Raw genomic sequence first — 26,581 nt, 5'->3', positions numbered from 1 at the left:
CCTCTTCTCTCCTGCCAGGAGTTGGGATGATGCCAGTGACTTGGGCCATAATCCTGTTCACCTCAACGAGACATGCACTGCCTCTAGTGCTTGGCACAGCCCCCTTTTGTATCCTTCATTGTCCATTTGGAAGCAGTATTTTTGGAGGTAACTGCAGACTTTCTTTCAAATGCCATAGGACATGGAATTTCAGCACCAGGCAGGTCCCACACACACATACACACACACAAAAAAAATCCAAGTACTATCTCATGGCAACTGGAGGCATTTTCAGATGAAGGTCATCACTATGTCTGGGAAGTATGAGGCTCATGGCTGCTGGTGGAGACCAAACACAGACCTAAGGAGAAGCTCGGGGCTCACACTTTGCAGGAGATCTGGTAAAAAATCATTAAAGGACAAATCCATGGGGCTTTAAAGTGACTCAAAGGTGAGACAGGGGAAAGGAGATTTGGCAGCAAAGTTAAAACATGATACCACAAGACTGGAAGGTGGCTCCTCCTGGGCTGAATGCAGACTTGGAGCAGCTCTGACGGCTGTCCCTGGATGTATGGAGCAAACTGAGAGGGAGTAAAGTAAGGCTCGGGATTAATAGGTGCATGGATACAGATGGCATTTGTGGGGAAGTAGCTTTTAAAAGTGCCCGTGACTGCAGCTACAGGTCCTCAGCAGGGCTGGTAGTGGGGCCATCCAGCCAGAGACCTGGGTGCCCATGACCTGGCTGAGCCTTGAGGCCGCCCTGTTCCCCCTGTCCCAGTGCTGCACCACTCCTCCCGGGAAGGAGTTTTTCCAGCCGTAGTGTCAGGGTGCTTTACAGTGTCCTGAATCCCCAAGAGGATGCGTGTACATCTAGTGGGGTTTCCCGAAAAGGCAGTTTTGCCGAAACGTCTGGCTCGGCACTCTGAAGAACGTTGCCACGGGAAAAAAAGGCAAGTTCCAGCGTATCTGAATGGTTAAAAAGCAGGAAAGACCCTTTGGAAACGAACACTGCCCTTGCTGCCGCCCTCCGCAGCGCCCCGCAGCTGCCCTGGGGATGGACGGAGCGCGCTTTCCATCCCGAGCGCGGGCGGAGGGTAAGGACCGACCAAACCGGGTCCCGGGGCGGGGGCCGAGCTGGGCGCAGCTGTTCTGGGCCGGGAGGGGCGGCGGGGCCGGCCCCCGCTGAGTGACGGCCGGGCCGGGGCCGCGGCCGACCCGGACCCCCGCCCCCGGCAGCGGCGGAGCCGGCGCGGCCAGGACGAGCCGCCCGGGCTCGGCTCGGCTCCGGTAAGTGGGCGAGGGGGTGGCGGACCCGGCTCATATCGGGACAGAATTTCGGGCCGGCACCGGGCGGCCCCGGCTCGACAGAAACAGCGGCCGCCGCTGCGGTCCGGGCAGCGCAGGAAAGGGGACTGCTTGAGCGCTGGGTCGCCCTCTCTGCTTGCCTGCCTGCCTGCATCCCTGCCTGCCTGTCGGGAGCCGCGCCCGGAGGTGGGAGCGCTGCGCCGGGATGCGCGGAGCCGGCGGCGGGCGCTGCGGCGGGCGGTGTCCCCGGGCTCGGGCTGGCCGCGGTGTCCCTCGGTGGGCAGGCGGTGTCCCCGGGCTCGGGCTGGCCGCGGTGTCCCTCGGTGGGCAGGCGGTGTCCCCGGGCTCGGGCTGGCCGCGGTGTCCCTCGGTGGGCAGGCGGTGTCCCCGGGCTCGGGCTGGCCGCGGTGTCCCTCGGTGGGCAGGCGGTGTCCCCGGGCTCGGGCTGGCCGCGGTGTCCCTCGGTGGGCAGGCGGTGTCCCCGGGCTCGGGCTGGCCGCGGTGTCCCTCGGTGGGCAGGCGGTGTCCCCGGGCTCGGGCTGGCCGCGGTGTCCCTCGGTGGGCAGCCGGCGGCGCTCACCCTCAAATCCCGGCCGGGATCGGGGATGCTGGCGCGGTGAGAAGAGGGGGCTCTGCACGGCACTGAGCGGGTTACAGAGGGCACCAAGAGTTCTTTCTTACTGTTTTTGCTTGCGTTTGTAATCCAGGGAACTCTTCTATGAGATTGTTTTCCAGATAATGGATCGCTGGAAAGCTGTGCTGCTTTTGTAAGGGAAAAGTGGGAATTAGCAGGGTTCATTGAGGTCGTGTCTTGTATCTGACTTGGCTCTGCTTTCCCCAGCTTGAAATAGTCACTGCCTTGAAAGGCACTGCCTATCCCAAAAAACAACCTTTCTTCACTCAGATGGACGCTGTTTCTGCCCCCACTGGGGTGCTTACGTACTGCCATCTGCTTTTTAAATGGTCGTGGGTGGTTTGCTGGGCAGAATCCATTGCCCTCTGCCTCCCTTCACAGCCAGCTGCTCTACCCTTACGTGGAGGTCCTTTCTTCTTGCTTTACATCTTCCCTTGGATGTTGGGCTTTGAGCCAGAAGGGTGCTCGGCCATGTGACAGTTGTTTTTAAGTGTTTCTGACTTTTTTAATGCCTTTCTCATGTGTGACCTGCCAGATCATGCAGGAGTGACTTCCTCATTTCTCATCAAAAAGACAAGATTTGTGCTGAGAGGTGGCACCTTTTCTCAGACTATATGATAGAGCAAATACTGGATTAGGTTTTTGATCAGGCAACCACTACTCCAGGTTATACTAGTGAGCTCTTTTGCCCTCTTGAGAGGAGGAGCTGGGCTGCAACATTAAAGCCAAACACCATCTTGCTTGCACTGCAGTCCCCAAAGCCAAAAGCCTTTTGCAGTGCAGTAGAAGTGACTGCACTGTTGTCTCTTGACAGCCTCTGTACCTGTTGCCCTAATCTACACACAGCTGGGTATTCCAACAAGCACACTGCATCACAGGCTCACAGCTTCTCATTTCAAAGTCTCTCTTTTTCACCTGTTAGGGCTCTTTCCCCACACCCTCCTTCAGCATTGCACTGTTTTTCAGCCTGACTCACCTCGTTCTTCTCCACACACTTCTCAGCTGTGGTGGTCTGCTGCCTTTTCTCCATATAATGTGGTTTTGCAGAATATTGGAAATACGTTGCTTGCCTCCCGCCCCCTATAGTGTATTTGGCAAAGTCAAACAGGTATGGAAACAGTCTGGTTTATCTCATATATGATTTTCTTTGCCCAAGTTTTACTTTCATTCACCCAAAGGCACATTTGATTTATCTTTACAAAAGATCCTGAATTAACCTTTTGTAAGAAGCACCAGTCCTCTGTTGCCAGATGTGTAGCTCCTATTCCCCAGAGCAATGTGCTACTAAATGTAGTACCTGCTGATGAATTGTTATATTTTCTGTGTGCTGCTTCACTGTTTTTCAGGTGTGTGGAGTTTTTGAGAAAGCACAGCTAAGGGGAAGGAAACTGATCTGCCTTCTGATTTATTTTTTCTCTATAGCTGACAGTCATTTGCACATCATGAGCTAGGAAGACTGTCTTTATTTCTCTGTTCAAGCAGAGACCTGTAGACAAAATGTCTTCACTTAGTAAAAATCACCAGGCTTTTGGAAGAAACAGTACATGAAGTTGTGTTCCATGACTCCATGGTGCTAAATGCCCCCATGTTCTTGGGCACAGGAATGCAGCACAATGGGAGGCTCAGTGATTCTCTAGCCCAACTTCAGCTCACAGCAGACCTCTCCTCAGATAGGGAGGTTCTGGCCTGTGTCTGCAAATCCCTAAAGAGAGAAATCCCCCCTCCCTGAAGCCTTCCCTTAGAGATGCATCACCTTCCTGCAAGGGAATTCTTCCATCTTGTTCATGGTGAATGAGATAAACACATAACAGAGGCTGTCCTGGGTCACACCTAAGTATCTACATCCCAGGATACTCTGGCTGGCAGCAGCCTGGGGAAAAGTTTGGAGCAAGGTTGCAGTGATGCTTCCCCAGAGCTCTCCCCTGTTCTGGCACTGTGCAGTTTGGTAGCTCCCCCAGCTGGGGCTGGTTTCTTTGTTTCTGCAGACTTGTGTGATTGTGTGAGGGTCTTGCCTCTCTTAAGTCCCTCACACTGTACACTGCATGCTCAGTGCTGCTGGAACAGCACCCATTTTGCTTCAGTGTTAATTAAGCATCAGCCTGTCTGGGGCTTTTTTAGCTGCATCTTGGTGGGGCATTTCACTGCCCTTGCCTGTGCTTCAGCCACACTAGGAGCAGGGTGGGATTGGGATGTGCAGACATTCATGTGTCACTAACAGCTTGCTTGGCTTCTGGCAGTCTGGCAGGGCTCTTTTACGGGACGTGGCCATTGCCTGTCTGAGGATCTGAGGCACTGCTCAGTGCAAGACAGGAGCCTTTCTGCTCCTATGTTCACAATGCACCCATCGGGTTCCCTGCACAACCAGAGTCTGCCACAGAAACAGGGGTGTCCATCTGAGGAATAAGAGATACTCAGGCAAGAAACCCAGGATCACTTTCTAGAGGAGATTGTGCTGGCTGTGAAGCTTCCAAGTGGAAGGGCTCAAGTTACAGAGCAGGAACTGAGTGGGGAGTGTCACTAATGACTCAAGTGTGCCCACATGCTTTTCACAGGGATTAGTAATTAAGCAACCGAGTGCATGCCAGGTGCATGAGAGAATCTCACCCCAAATAGGAGAACACATAATTCTGTTTACAAGTGTGCGTTTAAAAATATGTTAAGTGGGGGAGATATCACTGGGATGTTTTTTTTCTTTGGGCTTTGGCAGATCTTGGCCTGGTCACCAAACACCCAGGCAAATTGCTGATGAGAAAGACCACTTGGTGAGAGCCAGTACTGAGTTGTGTGTCCTGCAGGCTTCAGGAGTATTGACAAGAGGAGAGCCAGGAGACAGAGGCAGTTTTTGGATAGCTGGTTAGGAGTTGGGTGAGCTGAGAAGACCGAGGAGAATGTAAGCAGTGTGAGATTTCCCTCAGCACTAGTGCATAAAGGGAGAGGTCACTTAGCTTGAGCACAAGGAACCTTCCCTAGCTGTACATGACCTCAGACAGCAAGCTGTTTGCTGTGGAGCTGTCAAGTGCCTGGATGGGAATGTCAGCTCTGATATGAGGATATCCATGGGAATGAAGCTGCATCATCAGTAAGTCTTGCCTATGGCCTGTTGAACTTCACTGCTGCAGGGGTTTGGGTGGTGACGATGACTCCAGATAATGTTACATGTTCTGCATGGATGGTATGCCACTTCAAGAGTCAGAAGTCATGTGCTTTGATAGGCCCAAATTGCCTTCTTCCAGACGTTTCCTTTCAAATATGAATTTTAGGATGTCTTAGATTAACAGCTCCTTGTCAGGAGGAAGCTTAGATCTTCCTTGGAAATTTAGGGTTTCCCGAAGGGACAGCAGATTGGATTTCCCTAAGCATGAGCCTCTTGCACGGGGCTGAGAGTCTTTCTTGTCGATGGCTGACTTGACTGGAGCAATGAGAGTGTGTGGTGTGCTCTGCTTTCCACATCTGACATCGCAGAGCGTCTCACCCTCTGAAGCATCCCCTGTCTTTTCTCTGCCCACTCAGTGGTGCTAAGCAGAGGATCTCCTCCCGGTTTCCCATGTGGGTCTCCTAGTTAGATGCTTTCTAATGCAGCTTGGACTTCAAAGCCAGAGCAAAGTCTACTGAAAGTCTTTTGTAGCTTTAACAAGAGTTTTCAATATCTTGTATGCTCAAGGTGGTGGTGTAGAGCCCAGGCAGGCCAACAGGGCTTGTTGCTGTAGTCTAGGTGCATGTTTATGGCTTGTTAAAATGATGGCTTTCCTCTCTGACTGAGAAAATGAACTCTGGATGAAAAGGGACCTACAGAAATGCCCAGGAGGCCGTCACCTTAAAGGACTGGCCTTAGGCATTTATCTTCCTTTCATTTTTAGGAGAACAATACTCATTTGAAGTGGAATAAACTTTTGAATGTCTGTACCTCAGGTACAGTGCATGTAATCACTTGCAAAAGCACTACTGGTCTCAGGTTGTGTCTGTGAGAGAAGGGACTGTGGGGCCAAGGTGTGATGTTTGTGCCTGTGTGCTGGGAGGAGACACACCTGTACCAGCACACCTGCACTGACTTCCTTTGTGAGCAGGTTAAATCATGATTGCAAGCAGCCAGAAGTGAAGACTTCTGTTGTGTACGGCTGTGTGATGACACTGGGCATGGATCCAACCCCTCCTCTGCTCTACTCTGATATCCTACTGGGTTTTGCACAATTCACATAGATGCACATTCTTAGGTGTGGTCTCAGTAGGAGCTGTTGTGCACCTTTCCCTTTGTTGCTGCTGGACCTGGCCATGATTTGTTGGTCAGTTCTTGAAACTGCAGGGAACTGATTATGTTTGGTTACCCAGTGACTCAAAAAGCAGGGTTGACCATGGACTCACCAGCACCCAACTATGTTGGGATGCAAGCTCAGGGTTTGAAAGCTGTACCAGGAGGGGGGAATCAGCAGAGACTCACTTTTTGGTGGGTTTATCTCCTTCATCTCTACATCCCCACCATGCCTGCTCCAGCACTATGTGTGTAACACCTACCCCTTCACCAAAGCCTTCTTGTACCCCCACCTTGCCTTAGACCACCGTGCAAGTGCCCCAGCTCTCCTTCATTTCCTGACTGTCAGCCAAAGGAGATCTCTAGGCTGACAGACCCTTTGCATGCATGTGCAGCTTTCAGGTTTGTCAGAAGACTGAGCACATAAGAAGACAGTTTTCACTTAGAAACAAGCTGGAGGTGATATGTTCCTCTCATCAGCCCAGCCCATCTTGGATCTGCACCTAGGTGACTCATTGAGATTTAAGTGTATGCACAGAAAGTACCTAGCTTCTCTTGAATTTATAGGAAATGGTCACTTGAGGTGTGTATAGCTCCTCCATCAAAAAACCCCAAGACCCTGGCAATTATCTTTTAAGTTACTCTACAAGTCAAACAAAATAAAAAAAAGCAACTGTAGAGGGGATGGTTGATGTGGGTTTGTTACTTTTATACTGCACAAATAATAGCTCTGAACTTTGGCTCAGGTTTATATTTAAACTTTAAAAAAATCTCATTAATCAAAAACCTGTGTGAATCTAACAGGACCAGTTTTCAAACCATCCCTCTTTATATGAATTCCTGCCTTCACTGTTCCTTATACACACTTTCATCCTGAAAAGAATTCTGCCTTTAAACTTGGCTGTTTTTTCAAGAACCATCAACTGCTATGCTGGCCATGCTTGGCTACCTCCTTATCCCAAAACCAAAGTCTCATGGTCTGCTTTCACTTTTCAGAGCACAGAAATGGTTTTGTGGTAGATTTAAGGGTTGTCTGGGGCAAGGATGATAATTTTTTCAGGCCTGGCTCTCATTATGTGGCAGAGTACACAGAATTCCTGTCCAGTGCCTTTGGTGGTTGTTTGGTTTGGTGGTGACCAGGGATGCCCCAAACCCTCCCACATGCTGTGCCTTGGGCATAGTGGCTGCATGCTGCAGCCTGCACAGACCCCTGGAGCCAGGGCTGGCTTGGACCCATAACAGAATTTATCCCCAGAAAGCCTTTCATCTTTGCTGAGGTTAGTTGCCCTTTCTCCCTGCATTTTGCATGAAAGGAAAAGCTTTCTGTGCTGTCCTGGTGTTGGGATTCTGGTGCATGAGGAAAGTTGTATGGGGAGGCTCTGGGATGCCTGGCACAGCATGCACCAGATGTGCCACGCAGCATGCCTGACACAGCTTCCACTGTGACATTGTTGTACTTTCTTAAACTTTTCTCCTGCTTCTGTTCCTGTCACATTAGCCAGTTCTTCTTCGTTTGTTCTTTTTCCTGGGGCGGTCGGATCATGGGGGTCACTTTCCTGGATGGGTTTCCACCACTTCCCTGTGCAGACGTCAGTGCTGCTCTCAGGTTTCTGTGGCACCCCAAAAAGGTCATGGTGCTGCAGGGGGCTGTACCAGTGCAAAGCTCTGTGAAAGAGTTATTTCCAGCATTGTACAAGATGCATTTCATTTTCACTTACTTTCATTTATTTGCTCGGCATTTTTTAACCCTTCAGAAAGAAACAGTTCTATCCCCCTCATGGATCAGAAATGTTTTATTTTCCCATATTCATGGTGAGAACAGTCTTCCCTGTAGATGACCTTTTATTATTTCCCATCTAATTAATTTTTTCTCCTTTAACAGTTTTAATGATTGTTGTGCATTCCAACCTGCGTGCTCTTCAGACTTATCGAGGGCAGTGTTTGGGCTGTGCTTCCTGTATCTGACAAGCACTTCGAACAAAAAGACCTAATTTCTTGCTATCTTTGTAATCTATATGAATTTCAATATTTAGAGAACTTTAAGTTGCAACAGTGTCAGTTCTGCACACTATCTGTATGCTGCATTATATTATTTTTGTGGTGCTTCCTTAGTTGATCAAATGAAGAGTAATAGGGTTAATGAAAAAGAGTGAGAACTCAAGTTGTGCTGAAGGATCTTGTTTAGTTTGAGCCCAGGTGAAGGTGGGACCTGATTTAAACAGGTGCTTTTACTCTGGCACAAGTCAGGGAGAACTGTTTGTGGTGGTGGGTATTTCAGTACCCTGTATAAATGCAAATAATTACACTTAGGCAGAATTTACCTGCTTTCTTCTTATCTTTGGCAGTTTAAAGCCCTCTTGCCATTTATAGCAGATAGACTGGTTTGCCTTTTCTCCCAGCACTCATTAGCAAGATAAGGTAGAAGAGGCCTGGGATGGGAGATAAGGGAGAGCCAGTGAACACGCTGGTGCTGGAGGCTGTGCTGGAGGACACGATGCTGAATGCCTGGTTCTGCAGGAGCAGTACAGAATGTCCTGCTGCCGAGGGCAAGGCTGGTGCTCCTGATGGGCAATCCTTTCCATGTGCTCTCAGCAGGAGATGTGCGAGGTGCCAGCACTGTCCGGTTGCACCAGCAAGTCTGGGAAGTCACTGTGCACCCCGACACCTCTCTTTGGGGTATGTAGCAAATTTAATTCTCCCCGCAGGGATTTCAGCCACATTTCAGCAGGCTCTGCACCTGTCTTCAACCCTCAGGGCGTTTGCTATATGCAGCCCCAGCTTCATATCTCTGCAAGATGCTTTGAAACCTGAAGCGTTTTCCAGAAGCGTTGCCTGTGTGCACTGACATCCCATGTCTGTCCTGCCTTTTCCCTCTCGGTGCTGACATCTCTGTCCTTCTGGAAGGAGGCAACAAGGTCACCCTGTGGGGCTGCACTCTGGTCCCAGACAGGCCCCTGCTTGCAGTCTTGCCTGTGTTCCTGGGAAGGGTCTGTGGCTGCCTCTGGGAATATTTGTAGCCAAGACAGATATTGCCATGTGTGTGGCAGGTGTGGCTATTTTAAGACATTCTGGAGAATTTAGCAGCCTAGGGTAGGTTATTCTCTGTCTTCCTGCTTGCTCCTAGCTCCAGCTCCTTCCACAGCAGGATGGTCAAAACTACATATGGCATATGAAATCAGGGCTAGCCGTGGCTCATGTACTGCAATCTAAGGCCGCAGGAGCACAGCACATATCCAGATCTGAGTCCAGGCTGCTTTTCTAGGATCTCTAGCATCAGTGCTTACAGTTAACTGCAGTAAAGGGTCTGCCCTTTACTCTCTGCCTGCAGGAAGGGCAGGCTTGCAGGGGCTGAGCTGCTGGACATGGCTCATAGGCTGGCTGGTGTGTGGCTTCTACCTGCCACCTCACAGCACAGGGAGCCCAGCACAGGAGTGTGGGGTTCTTTCCACTGCACTCAGCCAGCCCCACTGAGCCCCATGGCTCCTGCTGCCTCTCCACCCTCTTGGCTGCCCCTGGTTCCAGTGCTCACAGACTGATGGCTGCTGCTTGGAGCAAACCAGCCCAATGAAAAGCTGATTTTCACCCCTCAGCTCCCAGCTGAGGGAGCTTCAGGGGCTGTTTCTCCCATCAGGAAGGCATCATCTCCTCATGCTTCACCTCCTAAGTGGCGAGTGGCAGGAATGTGAGAGATGCAGGAATTGCCATCACACTAGTGGGGAACCAAACTTCTGACAAGATCACAGCTTCTAAATTTAAGGACTTGCTGTTGAGCAAGCATGTATGCATTACTGTGCCCTTTTGTGACCAAGCTAAAGATAATTTTCCTATCTGGAAGAGCAGCTGTGTTGTAACTTGTATAAAGAATCTTCTCCACAGATGAAGAATGATCATAAAAGCATAATCTGTCCTGATGGGACAAGCAGAGCTGCAGAGATTCAGGGTAGGGCTCTGATGCTCCACAGGAGCTGAAAAGAGTCCATTTATAGAAACGCAAAAGATGTTTGCCTCCCTAAAAATACACAGGCCTTGCTGTTATTTTTAATGTAAATGTCACTCAAAAGAATAGCAAAACTAAGAAAAGACACTTTAAATCATCTAGGACTCAGAATTCTCCATAAAAACAGAACCCCCCCAAAAATATAAACAAGTACAAACAGTGCTATAGAGCAGAAGGAGACTGTGAGCGAAAAAGCAGAGTTGGATATGCTCTTTTGTGTGTTGTGCCGAGTGTGCTTTCAACCCACCTGCATATTTTAAACACGGTGACCTTTGTCTCTGCAGTCTTTTTGCTTGCACAGGTCTGGTTACGTGCATGTGATTGTGTATGTTGTATTGTATTAGGAGACATGGACCAAACCTCGGGGTCAGCAGGGATTATCCAGATAGATCATTCACTTGTCTTCTTGAAGGATTGGTTTAGAACGTGCAGTAGCACACAGGTCAGCTGCTTAGCTGGCAGCAGTGCAAACATGTGTTGTCTCAGGAAAGGTGAGTCACTAAATAGCACATTTAACTGGCAGCCTCCTGAACCTCAGTGGATAATACTTCCTGATCTCCTTGTGGTTTTAAAACACAGGAAGAAGTGCCATGCACTAGAGCCTCATGGAGGTTTTCAGGGCTCAGAGGTACTCAGTGGTGCTACAAATCTGTTTTCCCATCTGGTAACCACATTATCTGGAGTGCCATGTGCAGGGCAGCATTATTGGGTTCTTGTAAGGACATGAGAGCTGTATACTCTGTGACTTGCGGTTTATTGTCCTTCAAAGAAATAAATGCCTAGAACGCTCCATTAACATCTAGCACTGCTTGCAGGAAGACATCCCTAGCCAGGGTCCTGTACAAAGGACTTCCTCTGTCCTGCCCTGTAAATCCATGATGGGACAATGGGCTGCTGGAGCTGAGCCACTCTCATGTCCCTGGGTGAATATGTATGTGTATGATATGAATGGGGGCCCTGAGCAATCTTTTGAAATCAGCCATGCTTTTAGCATAAATCTGCAACTCTGGGGTGTTCAGTGTTCCCTAGCTAGGCAGACTGCAGCATTGTGCTTCATGTGTTCAGTGTTAACGCTTCTTGTTTTCATGTCAGGTTCTGTTACAGCATAAAAGTGAGATCCACAAGACTCCTCTAAGATGTCTTACAGAAAGGAGCTAGAAAAATACCGAGACCTAGATGAAGATCAGATCCTTGGAGCTCTGACAGAAGAGGAGCTCAGGAAGTTAGAGAATGAATTGGAAGAGCTGGATCCTGATGTAAGTAATTTTTAATTGAGACACTGGGTAGTGAATCTTAGTAATTGCGGGGGAGTGGGCTGCATTAGTAATCTGTATTTCAGTGGGATCCTTTGCAGAGCCTGTACTTGGTGCAAGAGTGGAAGAGACTGGCTGCAGATACACAGTAGAATTTTTTGCCATTGGAAGCACAGTCTACATGTGTGTCTTTGCTTCTGTTTTCCTCCTCTTTTCCTGATGTCACGAGCAATTGTGACTTGCAGCAGCAATATGAGCCAGTGCTGGTGCAGGGCAGTAATCCTGTGGAAAATGGATCTCTGTCTCTGATCAGGCCATCTTGGAGGGAATGTTTTGTGGGTTGCTTGGTTTGAGAGTTTTTGGAGTTTTTTTGGTGTTTTGGGTTTTTTGTAACAAACTTCACATGGCCTGTATTTTCCTCCATTTAGGCAGAAATCCAAATTCTAGAGTTTTGCAAAGTGGGACAGTTTATTTTTAGCAACCTCCTAGCATCAGCAGGAGCTGCGCATAGGCAAACATGGGGTCTGCTGGTGCCAAGCTGGTGAAAGGTTTTCGGAGCCAGCACTGTCCTGTTGCAGGGGATGTGCAGAGCCAACTGGCAGGCCTCTGGCTTATGGCAATGTTACTCGAGGAGCTTGGGCACTGCCAAGTGAGAAATTGTTCCTGCAACATGCAGTTAGTGTTTCTGAAGTAAATGATGGGTGGTGTAGATTGCATCATCAGTATTTTTAATTGCAATGCAGGAAAATATTTGAGAGCTGGCAAGCTGGCTTCCAGGATTAAGCATATGGGCTGATGGGCTGGTTATAGATACCTCAGAATTTGCAATCAGGCAGTATTCTGGGAAAGATGAAGACAGGTAAAATAATTATGGACATCTGTCAGTGCAGGTGTAGTCAGCTTGAAGATTGCAGAGTTGCCTCTCACAGCATGAAGCCTGTGGAAGCAAGCTGTCTCCTATGCCTCCCTGCTTGTGCAATTCACAAACTTCTCTGTTGCCCTACAAGATTGCCTGGATCTAACTTCTTTCCTCTTAATAATTTTCCTTCCCAGGCATTTCATTGATACAGATATAAAGTATAATGGACTACTTTTATCCGGCAGGCATGGAAAAATCAATCTGTTGTTCAGCATCACCTTGGATGTCTTAAAAAGTAAATGTTGACTTCTATCCAATAAAGCTTTAAAGAACATGCTTAGTGTCAAATCTGGGAATAGTCTTACTTATTGCATTAAGGCTGTTCTATATTTAAATATAAGCAGGTGTTTACGTGCCATATGTGTCAAGCACAAACCAACTTCCCTGGTGGCTTACGTGACTGAATAACAAGGAGGCAGCTTGAAAAAAGGCTGAGGTTCAAAGGGGTTTTGCTTTGCAACCAAGTGATCTTCTCTGTGAGACTATTTCTGTAGTTTTTTGATGGATCATTAAAGGCAGAAGAGACCACAACTCTGATCTGCTCTGTGAAAGATCATGAGATTTAACTGAAGTGATTCTTCTTGGGACACAAGGGGCATTGGACAGATTCATATAGTGGGGAGAAGATGGCTGAGAACCTCCGGAAGGAAAGGGCTGGAGCTGATGTTGCAGAGAAACATCTACTGGGCAGCATTTCAAACAGAATGGGGGAAAGGAGCATCACATCTCTTGGATGATCAGTGGGAATCAGTGGGGCTGGATGAAGCTAACCTTTGACGCAAGGAGGAGCAAATTGTAGTGTTTGATGGATGGGGACTGTGGCCTGCAGAGATAACCTGTGTTTCTCACCTCCATGTCTAGAATGCACTGCTGCCAGCAGGGCTCAGGCAGCGGGATCAGACGCAAAAGCCACCAACTGGCCCATTCAAAAGGGAGGAACTCATGGCCCACCTAGAAAAACAGGCAAAGGACATTAAAGACAGAGAAGACTTGGTTCCTTTCACGGGCGAAAAGAGAGGTATGGTCGTCCTTTGCACCATGCTGGGTGCATCACAGTGAAGGCTCAGTGGGTGTACAGCAGCAGAAGGGTTATATCTGACCTGTATTGATAAAACAACATTTCTTTTTTGACACTACTGGTGAATCTGCTCTCTCTGCTGTCTAGCCCCAGCCCAGGCTGGCTGATAAATGAGGTGTGCCCAAGAGGTCCACTGCTTGCTGATTTGGGCACCACTTAATATGTTGTTAAATGCTCGATAGAAGTTGTACCACTGTGCAGCCTTCTCCCATCCCCATGCTGCTGTATCTGTATCAGGATCTGGAAAGAAATCATCTTCTGTCATCTCTTGTCCCTCCTTGCCTGATTCTCCTGTGAGCTCCTCATGTAAATCTCCATGCTTCACCATTGCCTTTCACACTCCATACTGACACTGTTAGCTCCTCACCATAGAGAAACTCAACAGCTCTTCACAGCTGTGGTGAGGCCCAGCAGCTCTCATCTAGTTTTCATTATCTCTTGACAACCCCAGCCTTATTTCCCAGTCTCCTGCAGGTTGCTTGTTTGTGTCTTCCTGCACCATACCCTACAGCAGCTGTTGCACTCCCGCTCTGCATGGCACTGAGGCCTGTGAGCAGGGGTTTTCTTCTGCCTCTTTTCTTTTCCTCTCCTTCTGCTATCTTTTGCTCTCCTCCTCGTATATGATCCATTATCCAAGTGACTTTCCTATTCCCGTCAGAACTCTGAATATCATCTGACATGGGCTATGGTCTGGTCAGTCCCTGCCCCTGCATTCCAGAAGCTTCTCAGAAGCTTTTCAGCTGTTGTGTCTCCCTCTATACTGTGATGTCCATGCAGCAGAAGATCTGGTTGTGAGCTGTTCATGCTAATGCCTGCCAGTATGAAAAGAGAAGTGCATACAAATGTGAGCATGTTTCCTGACTGAGGTCTTTCTGAAAGGTGCTTCTTTACTGACCCACATGGCTCTCTTAAAAATAACTTGTGTAAAATCTGTTTGTTCATTTCATAAAACCGGAGGAAGTATTTTTAGATTAAAAAAAAAAAAAGTAGTCCTTGAGAGAAGTAAATTAGTAAATTGAGTTCTATCAGGAAAACTGGTTTGATACCTTTCAGATGTGTCCCAGTCCAGTGTTGCTTACCCACCTGGCTAGCCCAGAAAGTAGAAGCAGTGTTCTGCAGGAGACAGAGGTATTTCAAGCATTTTGAGTCTGCATCGTCATACCTCAGTCTGTTGTGATCTCAAATGCATTAAGCATATTTTCATTTGTAACACACTGTTGAGAGAAGACACTACTTATATTGACTGTGAGCCAGAGATGGTAAATTACATATTCACAGCTGTGATGAAGCTGTAAATAAATCACCACGTTTGCAGTTTGGAGGGTGATTTACTAGTTGGTCATGAGCAGTGCTCTCCCTGGCCGTGCTGATGAGCAGGGTGGGAGTTGGGGTGTGCAGACATACTGTGTTATGACATAAAATGTCATGCATTGTCATCATCATGCATGCACTGTATAATTTAGAGTTCCATCTTGTAACAAAGCATGACTGAGATACAAAACTTTCTAAAACTTAGAAATTGACTGAAATAAGGTGATTAAACTAGAATTAAACACCAGAAATTTTGATGTCACTGAGATGTCAGAAGGAGTTACTGCATGACAGCAGAATTAAGTTTGCCCCGTTTCTCTTGTTCCCTGCTGGTGCTGCACGCACCAGATGGTACAACTTGTACATACAGTTTGCCCAGCCATACATCTGCTGGGACAGGGGTTCCAGATCTCCACACCAAGCCAGGGCAGACATTTTGCTGCTGAATACTCAGAAGATGCCTGCCTGTGCAGGCACATGACACCCTGCCTATTTTTGTGAGAGCAGCTGTGTCCCAGGAGGCAGATTCCTTCCCTCTCTGTCACAGCAGCAGTGCATAGACAGAGGATGGGAGCAAAAAGCTGTTTATGGCAGCCTCCATTTTGTCCCAGGGGACCCTGAGGTGCAGTTGCTTTTTCCTTGAGGCTAAATTTAGCACCTTTCTGCATATCCCCGAGCATCAGGATTGTTTCTCCCTTTGGTGCCGCTGACTCTGATTTCATAGAGGTGACAAAAATAGTCCTGGCTGGCATGCTAGGCCAGGCCTTTTGCAGTTGCTATCTCTGTAGTGATACAGGACTATTTTAGGGGAGGGGACTGCTCCAAAATGTTCTCAGAGCCCTCCTACCCCTGTCCCAGCAATGCTGGATTTACCCAGCAGACTGCTCCCTGTTGTGGAGTGTTAAAACATCACAAGCCTCTCTGTTTCTTTTGGGCAGTCACAGATGGATGCCGTGTTGTGAAATCCCAGACCTGACCCATCTTGCAGAGAAGAATCCGCTGCCCATTGCAGCATGAGCGGTGAGGAGCTGGGAGCAGCTGTGCAGGGCCATCAACCCTGTCCACTTCTCCATGCCTCCTGGGATGCAGCCAGCTCTGGCAGAGAAAGGGCTGTGGCTTGCCCAGTGATCACCACGGGCAATGGGATGGAGGACTGGCAGGGAGCCTGCTGCATTCCAAGCTCCAGCCTCTTGGCCGTGTGGGTACCCCCCTTAGGAAAATGCCATGAGCAAGCAGCTAAGACAACAAGTTAGCATTACCAGCTGGATCTGTGGATTTGCACCTTTGAATTGTAGGGAATATGTCTGGTTTTTGACATTTTGCTGTCCAGAGAGATAAAGCATAGGGGTCTCCATCTGGTATCCTTTTTGCAACAGGGTTGAGCTAGACCAGCTGCCCTAAGCCTGCTCCACCTTGCATCCCATGCTTTCACTGAAGTGCTGTCTCTGCCTGCTGCCAGAGCCCTCCACCAGCTCCTCTCCAGCCTCTTATGACTAATATGCCATCTGCCTTGCCATCATGCACTTGCGGTTAGCAGCAAGAGGTGTCTCAGCCGCAGGACTGATCCTCCACAGTGCTGGGCACAGGCTGCCAGCCTCTCTTGAGCACTGGCAAACCTTCCCCCCTTTTGTGCAGCCTTCAAAGAAGTAAGGACTTGCAGGGTCAGGCTGTGCATGCCTTTGCGAGCACTGTGCTATGAGCAGCCATGATCCTGTACCAGTGTGCTGTGGGTTTCCATAGATGTTGTGCTTATGGAAGGGCTGAGCTCTGCAGCTGCCCGTGGCAGGCAGGCACCTCTCTGCTCGCATCACAGCAGGACCCAGACCAAACTGATGGAAAGGGATTCCATTTCTCTTCTGATTTTTCTCTTGTGCCCCCTCTGTCCTTTCTACTTTTCAAATCTCACAGCATGGAAATGCATCTGCAAGGGTAGCTGTGAACTGGGTGCTGTCATTATACTGAGAGTGACCTTGCTTTGCATTTCTAGGAAAAGCTTGGATTCCCAAGCAGAAGCCAATGGATCCTGTTTTGGAAAGTGTGACTTTGGAGCCGGAACTGGAGGAAGCCCTTGCTAATGCCTCTGATGCAGAGCTCTGTGACATCGCTGGTAAAAGGATTTCACAGTAATTAGGGGTGAAAGTTGTTCAGCTGGTTCTGTTCTTTTGTTCTTTTGTGGGAAATGAGCTATTGCACTTTTTGCTGTTTATCTAAATGCTGTCAGTTCTGAAAGAATTTATTTACTTGTTAAAGAAAAGTTACTCTTAGACTCTTAAATTATGTGATTTAATTAGGACTCTGGACCAAAGGTGAGGAGCGAGAAGGGTTTATCTATGGAATAGTGTGTGGTTTGATCTCTTCCTTTGTCTCTACCACTGACTGTTGCTAATTCCAGCCTGCACATCTAAGAGCACAGCTTTCTTCAAACCAAGTCTTAGGAAACAGTCAAGCAAACACAGTGAGAAAGTGGGTTTCTTGTGCGACCTGTTAAAGTAACTGTCAGGTTATAGAAGTCTTTCAGTGGACGCTTAGGCCTGGTGGTGGTTAATGAGCTTTTTCAACTCATTTGAAGTGGTGGATTTCTTGTGATTTGTGTGGTCAGTCAGTCAGATGACAACACTGGTATGTTGCTGAACCCCTAGTGTGGACTTTGCTCTGTGCTTGGAATAGGACATGCCTTGGCCAAAGGAGCTCATGGACACCCCATGATGCTTTACAAAGCTCAATGTGCTCTGCTGGTCCAGCAGTCAGTAAATATTTCAGTGATACTGGATTCTTCTTCCAGTTTTGTCTTCTTCAGGTTTCCATACTCCTTAGAAGTATCCTTCTTGCTGGAAGCCTGTAAGAAAGTCTGTAGAATAACTACACCAAGTAGACATCATCTACACAATAATACCATCTTTTGGCTTAGAAACGTGTTTCTGCATTAATGCTCCCAAACATATGTACCCTGGCCAAGCATTGCATCTTTGAAATTTGCTTTTTCATTTTTGATCCTCGAGTCCTTTAAAGCCCTATCCTATAAAATCTGCCTTTCTAAGCTGTGCAGAAATCATTGTCCCATGAAAATGCTATACATGACAGCTTGTTCTACAGTTGCTGGGAGAATACACTCAAGTGGGAGCAAGAGTACTGATGTGATACAAACTGTACTGAAATCTCAGTATTGGCAGTGGCAGCATTTCTCCTGCCTGCTTAACAGGATTCATTTAGCAGGAGCACTTTTTGCTCCTGCCTGTTTACCAGGATCATTGTGAGCTGTGGTGTGTTGGATCCGTTCCTTGGCAATGCCAGGAGAGTGGCTCCCAGTAGCCCTGGAAGGGCTCCCATGCCTTTGGTCAGATGAGGGAGACAGAAGTGACTCAGAATTGTTCTGCCTGAGTTCCTTCGGAGAATACACCATGAGAACCAGACTTAGAGAGAGTGGGTCCCTCTTGTCTCTCAACACAAACCTGAGCCCCCAAAATGCATGGTCATGAGAGCAGATCCTTGCTTCTCTCTGCAGTCCAGATACTCATGCTCTGGCTGCTGGAGAGGTTTCATTGTCCAAATAAGCTGTGATCTGGGGACTATCTGTATTGCTAAAATGCTGAGCCTAAAAATTACTTTTCCAACCTGTGTTGTACCCCTGAAAATGCCGTATGTGAGAAAATGACAAACAAGCAAACAAGCAAACTTGAAGTGCCCAACCTCACTCAGACTTTCAGATGGAGGCTTCTTGGCTCTGTGAGATCCAGTTGGGAGGGAATGTGTTACTGGCCATAGGGAGGTTCACTGACATGCTTTGCTGCTGGCTGTCCAGCCTGTGCAATCCAGACATAGAGTCACCGTAACAGATCCTATCCTTGTGCTGGGCTTCAAGGATGCCTTTCTCCTGCAAATTCCAGCCCTTCCTGGCCAAAGCGACAGAACATGGTGAGAGACTGGTGCCAAGTCTAAGAAGTGCCTTCGTGGTGGCATGCTTGGATTTTAAGGAGAAATTTATTATTTTCACAACTGTATCTATCCAGAGATCAAGATTTGTTCAGAAGTGTCTGTTTTAACAATTGTTAATGTGTCTGCATTTTTCTTTAGAAAATCATATAGCTATTAAAAAGAAAGTTATTGATACAAAAATCAATTTTCAAACTTGATCTTTCTGCATGTAGCAGGGTTACTTTTAGAAACAAACCCTTTACCCAAAAGATCCTAAGACACTGATTTCTTATTGGTCATTTACAGCTGCCAAGAATTTCACCAGAGCCCCCAGACATGGCTCAATTTGCATTTTCATATTGGCTTTGCAGTCTTGAATCTGAGAGACACAAATTAGCTGAGTTTGGTTTTTGGGCTCTTACAGCATTTGAATGGTGCTTGTACCACCACTCTCTACATTTTGACCAAGCCAGCAGAGCTTTAGCTTCTCACAATATCACCTTCCAAGAGTGAAAACACAGTGTGCACTGCTATGCTTCAGGTGACAGTCATTCCCTTGCTGCCTTGTGGTTGGAGCACATTGGAGCACTGCTGTATATTTATGTCAGCTGGGGGGCTTTCTCCTCCTTTTGTATGTTTTTCTATACTTGCACAGGGAAAGGTAGTGTGCTGTGTCTTTTCCTGGCTCTGGAGCCTCCAGTAAGTCGTGTTCTCCTGTTTCTGTAGCCATCCTTGGCATGCACACCTTGATGAGTAACCAGCAGTACTATGAGGCACTGGGGAGCAGCACCATCGTGAACAAAGAAGGACTCAACAGTAAGTGATTTATGTTAGCAGGCTGCAGTGTATGGCTTTGAAGCTGCTAGCAGAGGCAAAGTGATAATTATTTTTAGGCTGAAGGTTAGAGCTGTGCATGTCAGAGCAGCCTGTGATTGCTGGGGCCATCTCTGGTGCATCCTTGCCCTGTGCCAGCCAGTGCAGCCTCAGCCACTTCCCTGGTGCCATCCAGGAGCCAGTGCAGTCCAAGGGAGAGCCCTGTCCAGGCAGTGGGTTTTCTGTCACCCAGATTTGGACCTTAACAACACATAGCAGCAGGCACTGGCTGTCCTGTGCTGGGTGGCCCCAGTGGAGTGGTTTCTCTTGTGGCTGTTTGTCAGGTCATGCTTCCATCTCCTATGCTTCTATCTCTCCACTTCTGGAAGAGCAGGAACACACTCAAAAGACAGTGCTACTCAGAGTACATCTTGCTTTTCACTTGCAGGTGTGATTAAGCCCACACAGTACAAACCAGTTCCTGATGAGGAGCCAAACGCAACAGATGTGGAGGAAACTCTGAAACGAATACAAAACAATGATCCTGACCTTGAGGAAGTCAACCTTAACAATATTATGGTATTTGCTCCTTTCTACCCTCCTGTCTTAGTAACAAGACTAAGTATCTGATGCACAGAAGGCAGACACTGAGTCTGTTTTGCTGCACAGAGCTATATCATAACACTGAATGTAGCCAGACAAGAAACACCAGTGCTCCCCACCTCCATTGTGGGCAGCACTCTGGGCAGAATGGATTGTTACCTGCTGCTGGACAAAGGGCTGGGGCTGGTAGCTGGAAGATTCCTCTAAGTGTCTAGAAAAATGGAGCTGTGTTAAGGGTAGTTTGGGGAGACCCAAAACTGTCAGGCTAAAGCCATTTTAGATTGCTCTAATGATCTAGACAGGTATATTTGGTGGAGGGAATGTTGATGTATATTATAAGATGGTGGGAGGAAAAAGGTTTCATAATCCAGATGCTTGCTATGAAAATATGAAGAAGCCATACTTCTTGCAGGTATTTCTATCTCCCACCCATCCCATCTGTGGGCTCTCACTTCTTGTAGAAAGCAAGTCAGGAGATAGCACCACTTCTTATATTGCTTTTGGGACACATACATACACTGAAAAATGCAGTTTCTGTTTTCATGGGTTCTGTTAAATGATGACAGAGCTAAACAGTAAGAATATGGTTAACTGCATGTGCACATCAAAAAACATTTTTGCAATGCTGCTCACACCTTTCTAAAACAGAAATATTTTTACTTTAATGTATTTGATTCAGGCTAGTGAACCCATCCCTTGAGGACACAAGACTGAGGATCTGGCAGGCAGGCACTATTTTTGTTTGTTGAACTCATGACTTTGGGATGGGATTTGGAGAACTGGGGAGTGACAGTGGAGATTCTAAGTTGCTGGGTGCCATGTTATGGCTCTGCAGATGACTTTGAGTATAGATGATTCCACATGGTGAGACCCAAATGGTGTGGCAAGAAGTCCAAAGTGAGGATGCCACTTACAATTTTATGTAAAAATCTGCACATCTGAAAAGGGTGTCTAAAGTTCTTCATAAGTGAAAAATGCTGATTGTGAAGGAACTCAGAAAAAGCAGCATGGATTTTTTTTTTTCATGGGCTGAGACATAGCATGGCAAACATTAGCCTGTAAGAAGCTGTATAAAGCTTCTCTATAAAGTCAGGGGTGTCTGTGATTTGTGTTACAAGGAGATCACATCAGGCCTTTCTGGATCAGTTCCTATAGGTGGAAATTTTCTGAACGTGACATGAATGTTTTCCAGTGCTGCCATTCATATCAGAGAGCACAGGAACAGTGCTTTGTAGGCTCACGGATCCTGGTTACAAACATCCCCACAATGCCCATGTTCTAGGTAGCTGAGTTTCTGGGCAAGTAAAGACCAGAGATATGACTTCAAATCAAGGGAGCCTTCTTTCAGCAGAGTACAAAATAGGGTGAAGACATTGTCATGCTCCTTAGAATATGTTGGTTATAGCAAGAGAACTTGTAAAAACATTTTTCAACCCCTTCCTGAATTACTTTGGTGCATTTGGTGGTTTGACCTTGATGAGAAGTTTTAGCAACACATATATTGCATATTCATTGCATACAGATGATGGCCTAACACATGCTTTCTGCTTTTCTCACCACAGAATATTCCCATACCAACTCTAAAAGCTTTTGCGGAAGCACTGAAAAACAACACGTACGTGAAGAAGTTCAGCATAGTTGGGACCCGGAGCAACGATCCTGTTGCTTTTGTAAGTGCTGCGAGTTCATCATCCCAGTGTTGTGACAGGAGCTGTTCTCGGGCGAGGTATTTTCAGCATTATTGACTGACTGCTTCTGCACCTTGTGTCGTGTCTGGCACATTCCACACCTCTGGCTGTTTGCTGCAGGTGCTTCAGTTTCAGGGGCACTAGTGGAAGCCAGCAACAGACAGGCTTTGGTTCCTTCACTTCATTTTTCATCCATGGAGGTTTCAGGGTGCAGTCCTTTAATCCATGCAGTCTCGTATTTGTCCTCTAGGACCTTCTGGAAAAGGAACGTGAGACAACAGCTGAAGTTCTAACGGCATATTCTAAAAGCAATTTGTCTCTTTCTCTGGAGATTTGTTTCTTGGTACAAAGGTGTGCATGCCTGCTGCTCCTCTCACACAAAGCTCCTGCTGTCTCTCATATTCTTCATGCAGATGTGCAGAAGCAGGACTCTGCATCTCCTAATGTGTGCCCTCTGTAGGTGATAATGAGTCTTTCTGGCTGCTGTGAGTGATCTTAAACATCAGTGGGATATTTAAGTGGGGATGCAGAGAGGAGCTATTTGTTCTGTCTAGCCTTCGTGCTGCCTTCCAGGCTGCATCTTTGCATCTTTCTCCAGCACCACTGCTGTCTGGTTTTGCTCTTAGTCACCCAGGTTACCCCTGCCTGCCTCCACACACACACACACACACACACACACGTGCATGCGCGTGCTCAACAATTTCCTGCTAGAAAAAGAAACCTTCTGGAGGACAAGTACTGCTCTTGAATTATTTCAGGAAATCTGGACTGGGGGGAAATGTGCTGGAGGGGTACTGTGCTGGGTTAGGGGAGCTATGGGACTAAATGCTGCGGGTGCTGGTTAGCCCTGCCATTACCTGCTGGTCCTTTTGTTTCTTGATGTAGATGGATCCACCCTGGCAGTTTATATGAAGTGACATGACCTGATCAGGGCTGGGGCATAATAAGCATTCCAGCGGCTTCTGGAATGCTTCCACGAAGGGAAGCAAAAATTATTAATATGGTTGTGATGCTGCTTGGGAGGACACCTTGGATGTGGAGCATTCCTTGTTGTTCAAGACAGAAGCTCCTCTCTCTGAGGCTTTTAATGGAAAGCATCTCAACCCTGTGCAGTGCAGGCAAGGACTCAGCAGAATGGAGACAGGGCTAATGCTGGCCAGCATCCTTGTTGTACCATGCTGGCTTTATAAAAGGGAGAGATGAAGCTGTCACAGGACAGCTGCAGGTGTGGACTGTCACCTCCTGGGGTAGCCCCAAGTGTTTGTCCATGCAAGGTTTTGCTGCAGTCTCCAGCATGCTCATGTTCAAGAATCCCCCTGCAGCAGCAGGGAACCCCTTCACTCCACAGAGAGCACTTACATCTGGGAGCAGTGAAACTGTGCAGCATGTGGGATCCTCCAGGAGTACTCTGGAGGTGAGGGGAGCTGAAGCCCTGCTGCTCTTTGGTGCTCTGCCCCTGCCTGTCTGACTGCAAGCTCTTCCTGCCTACCTCTGTCCACAGGCCCTGGCAGAAATGTTGAAGGTCAATAGCACACTGAAGAGCCTGAATGTGGAGTCAAACTTCATTTCTGGGTCTGGGATCCTGGCTATAGTTGAAGCACTTGAGGGTAACACGTCGCTTGTGGAGCTGCGCATTGACAACCAGGTAAAGTGTGTGTGGGGGACAGCTGCGGTCTGGTGAAGGTGGCCTGTGTGTGGGGAACCCAGTGTGCCAGGACACTGAGGCAGGGGCAAGTGTAGCTCCCCGAGAAACCCGGAGCTTGAAGCAGCTGAGCTATGGGGAACTCAGACAGCTGACCAAGAGACCAAAATCCTGGTTTCTCCAGATGTCCATTAGTTGCTAATCTGACCAAGAAATAAAGTCTTTGGGCAAAAGGACTTGTGGTAATATCTGCTGGAGGAGTTGAAGTCTCTCAGTTGTAGCGTGTGTACAGGAAGAGGCCAGGGGTTTGTTTTACCAGCTCCAAGTCAGAAATGGACACAGGTCCAGAGAAACCTCTGCAATCTCCACCCCTTCCCTCTAACTACTTGCTCTGAATCACCCTCTAGCCTGAACAGCTTTCTTTTCTGTTTTCTGTTTTCAAAAGAGTCAGCCCTTGGGCAACAAAGTAGAAATGGAAATCGCAAACATATTGGAAAAGAACACCTCCCTACTGAAGTTTGGGTACCATTTCACCCAGCAAGGTCCCCGGCTGCGTGCCTCCAATGCCATGATGAATAACAATGACCTGGGTGAGTCAGGCTGGCCACAAGCTGGGAAGCATGGGAGGGTCCTGTGGGCAATTCCTAGGGGGATTAGGGTGGAACTGCTCATGTTAAAGATGTGTATGAATTAGAATGTGCCTCTTGGAGGGCCTGATGATGCTTTGCCCCTCGAGGAGAAAGGCAGCCTACACCAGCTGGTTCCTTGCTGCAGCTGCTGTTAGCCAGGCAGTGGTTTTTGCAGTAACAGTGGGTATTGTTGGGAAAAAGCAAGAGCTGCTGACGTGGTTCAGTAGAGCTTGTGATACAGTATGTGGCACATGGGCTATGAGCTGCTAGCATTTGTGATCCCTGCCAAATGCTTGTCTTCCTCCAGCTTCATTCCCACCTTAACAAGGAGATGAAAAGTAGTACAGTTGAACTTTGACAGCAGTTAAAATTTGGCCCATCCCCTTCAGCAAAACAAACTGGAACTGTTTCATGGAATATGTGGAAAGCCACATGGCTTTGAGTTATCTGTATGCCCTCAATGAAGTGATCAGAAGGCTTGTGAAGCAAAATGTGGGCAAGTCTGCAAACTGCCTCTTCAGCCAAAGCACGTAGCAGAGCCTTTCCACTGCTTGCCTACAAGCTGCTGTAGAACACTGGAAACCAGGCCAGCAGAGCAGTGCTGAATGCAGCTAACACACCCACCATGCTGTATTCAGCAGCTGTCACATCTAGGCAGATTATACATTTGTTGTGCTTTAAAAACAAATGTAAAAAGAATCTATCTTACTTCAGCTGGTCCTGTGCTCCTAGGAAGCACAGCCAGGCACAGGAGTATGTGCCAGTTCTTCAATGATCACACAAAATACTCCATACCTGGGCACTGGAGCACTACTCTGGGAAAGGCTTGCTATTTTCTGTCCTTTGGAACAGGGCATGATGTTTAATGACATTGCAGCACCTGGAGTTCAAAGTAATCAGCTCGAAGATTTAAAATCTAGTACTTTGATTGCTCCTGCTGTTGAGAAGACGAATTCACAACTTGCCTTCCATGTAAGAGTTGTGTGTTTTTCCTCGTTGAGTGCTAAGATCTGCATTTCTTGTCTGATTTGGTTCTTGTTTGCAGCTCGTATTCATCAGTCTGATGGTCTCTGGCAATAGCATCTCAGCTCTACACCTGGACAATGTATAAGTAAAGAAAAACTTTATTTTCCTCCCTGTCAGAAATAGCTCTCTGCTTGTGCTCCACTTGTGTTCTTGCCTGTCGACTGGTGCTACCAGAACATGATTTTGGTCCCACAGCTTCTGTTCCCTAAGATGCTCTGTGTGAACCAACTGTGAAGGCTTTTATGTTCATCCTCATAAGCTAACTTCTGCATCCTCTTTATACATTTTTGGTCTGGCTTTTTTTTCTCACACCTTTCTTGGAAAGTCACGAGTGTAGGTGTCAAAAGGTATAAATCAACTTTTAAGACTAGGTACGAGACTGTTTTGGCTATGTTAACTGTGATCAGAGGACCACAGCCCTGTGGCTTAGGATAAGAAGAGATGATTTTTTTTTTTATTTGAAGAAGCAGATTTTTAATTTGAAAAATTAGCAATGGAAAAACTGTGACATCTGTTTCCTGCTGTCTCTCAATCAGTCACATGATGCATTGGCCAAAGTCCAATTACAAACTGTGAAATATAATTAACTACAGAATAAGGGAGGTAAGGCTGAAAGTAGCTTCTGGCCTTAAAAATGCATAGGAAGAAAAACCTCATCTTTCTTGATTTTACTGTGTAAGGCTGTGCCTGCTGCTTAAGGCAGGAATTCAGAAGCTGATGCTATCCTGTTTCTTTCCTGGCAGAAAGTACATCTCTCAGCTCCTTTCTACAGCTGTTAAGTCAAGCCTGCCATCCAAATTATCCTGTTGCCATGACTGACTCCTCTTTCTCTTCTTTTTCAGTGAGGAAGAGAAGACTAGCAGAGGTGAATGGGCCTATTTTTCCCAAGTGCCGAACTGGAGTGTAGCTCCTGGCTATGGAGGTCATTCCCAGTGATCTGTGCTACACTGTGGAAATCTAAAGGCAATAAGTGCCTTGACAGGGTATTTGTGGTGCCTCTGTTCTGTTTTATGCACTAACAATTGAAATTAAATAGTGGCTGTAGTTTTTATGAAGATTTTATCCAGTAGGACTGTTGATGTTTTCTGTAGAGTTGGAAACTATTCAAGCCAACGTGTCAATTTTATGCAACCTCAGTTTAGAATACAATCCAGTGTTAATGGGGATTAATTTTTCTATAAACTTCCTGCACGGTGTTTTCATAAAGTTAGGATGTGGTATGCATGAGTGAAAGATACAACTGTTTCACACGGATTACAGAAGTATTAAAAAATACTTTATTTTTATTTTTTTTTCAAAGTTGATCTCAAGTAACTACAGAGGAGTAACTAGTTTAACAAGCACTTCTAACATCTGGAAACTTGACTAATTTCAAGAATTCTAAGTTAACAATTTTTTAACCAACATTTGCTGAATCATTTGACTGAAGATGCTGTTTCAAATGCATCCCAGTGTTTCTTACAAAAAAAACTGATCTCCACCCCCTGATTAAATGGAACTTAAGGCCACCAAATATAAAACAGAGTCTCAAAAATTGAGTGGTTTA

The 26,581-nt window shown here is 47.2% G+C and overlaps 1 protein-coding gene across 1 annotated transcript; it reads left to right on the top strand.

The window, feature by feature from the left end:
• Nucleotides 1-7,339: 7,339 nt before the first annotated feature.
• On the top strand, nucleotides 7,340-25,942 carry TMOD1 (tropomodulin 1). Its single transcript, XM_062512933.1, has 10 exons — nucleotides 7,340-7,441; nucleotides 11,254-11,417; nucleotides 13,195-13,351; nucleotides 16,710-16,829; nucleotides 19,361-19,450; nucleotides 19,896-20,026; nucleotides 21,613-21,720; nucleotides 23,240-23,383; nucleotides 23,826-23,970; nucleotides 25,878-25,942. Exons 2-10 carry the CDS (start codon nucleotides 11,298-11,300, stop codon nucleotides 25,940-25,942), a joined length of 1,080 nt encoding a protein of 359 aa, XP_062368917.1. The 5' UTR covers nucleotides 7,340-7,441; nucleotides 11,254-11,297.
• Nucleotides 25,943-26,581: the final 639 nt, after the last annotated feature.

The sequence above is a fragment of the Cinclus cinclus genome, chromosome Z (assembly GCF_963662255.1).
Source record: "Cinclus cinclus chromosome Z, bCinCin1.1, whole genome shotgun sequence".
In the NCBI taxonomy this organism is placed as follows: Eukaryota; Metazoa; Chordata; class Aves; order Passeriformes; family Cinclidae; genus Cinclus; species Cinclus cinclus.
The sequence above is the reverse complement of the archived record's forward strand: the minus strand, read 5'-3'. Positions and strand labels throughout refer to the sequence as shown.

Bases quoted from the DNA above. Each gene is read 5' to 3' on its own strand.
- TMOD1 (XM_062512933.1), top strand. From the start codon at position 11,298: ATGTCTTACAGAAAGGAGCTAGAAAAATACCGAGACCTAGATGAAGAT. The intron at 21,721-23,239 runs GTAAGTGCTGCG...CTCTGTCCACAG, and splicing joins GCAACGATCCTGTTGCTTTT to GCCCTGGCAGAAATGTTGAA. The intron at 23,384-23,825 runs GTAAAGTGTGTG...TGTTTTCAAAAG, and splicing joins AGCTGCGCATTGACAACCAG to AGTCAGCCCTTGGGCAACAA.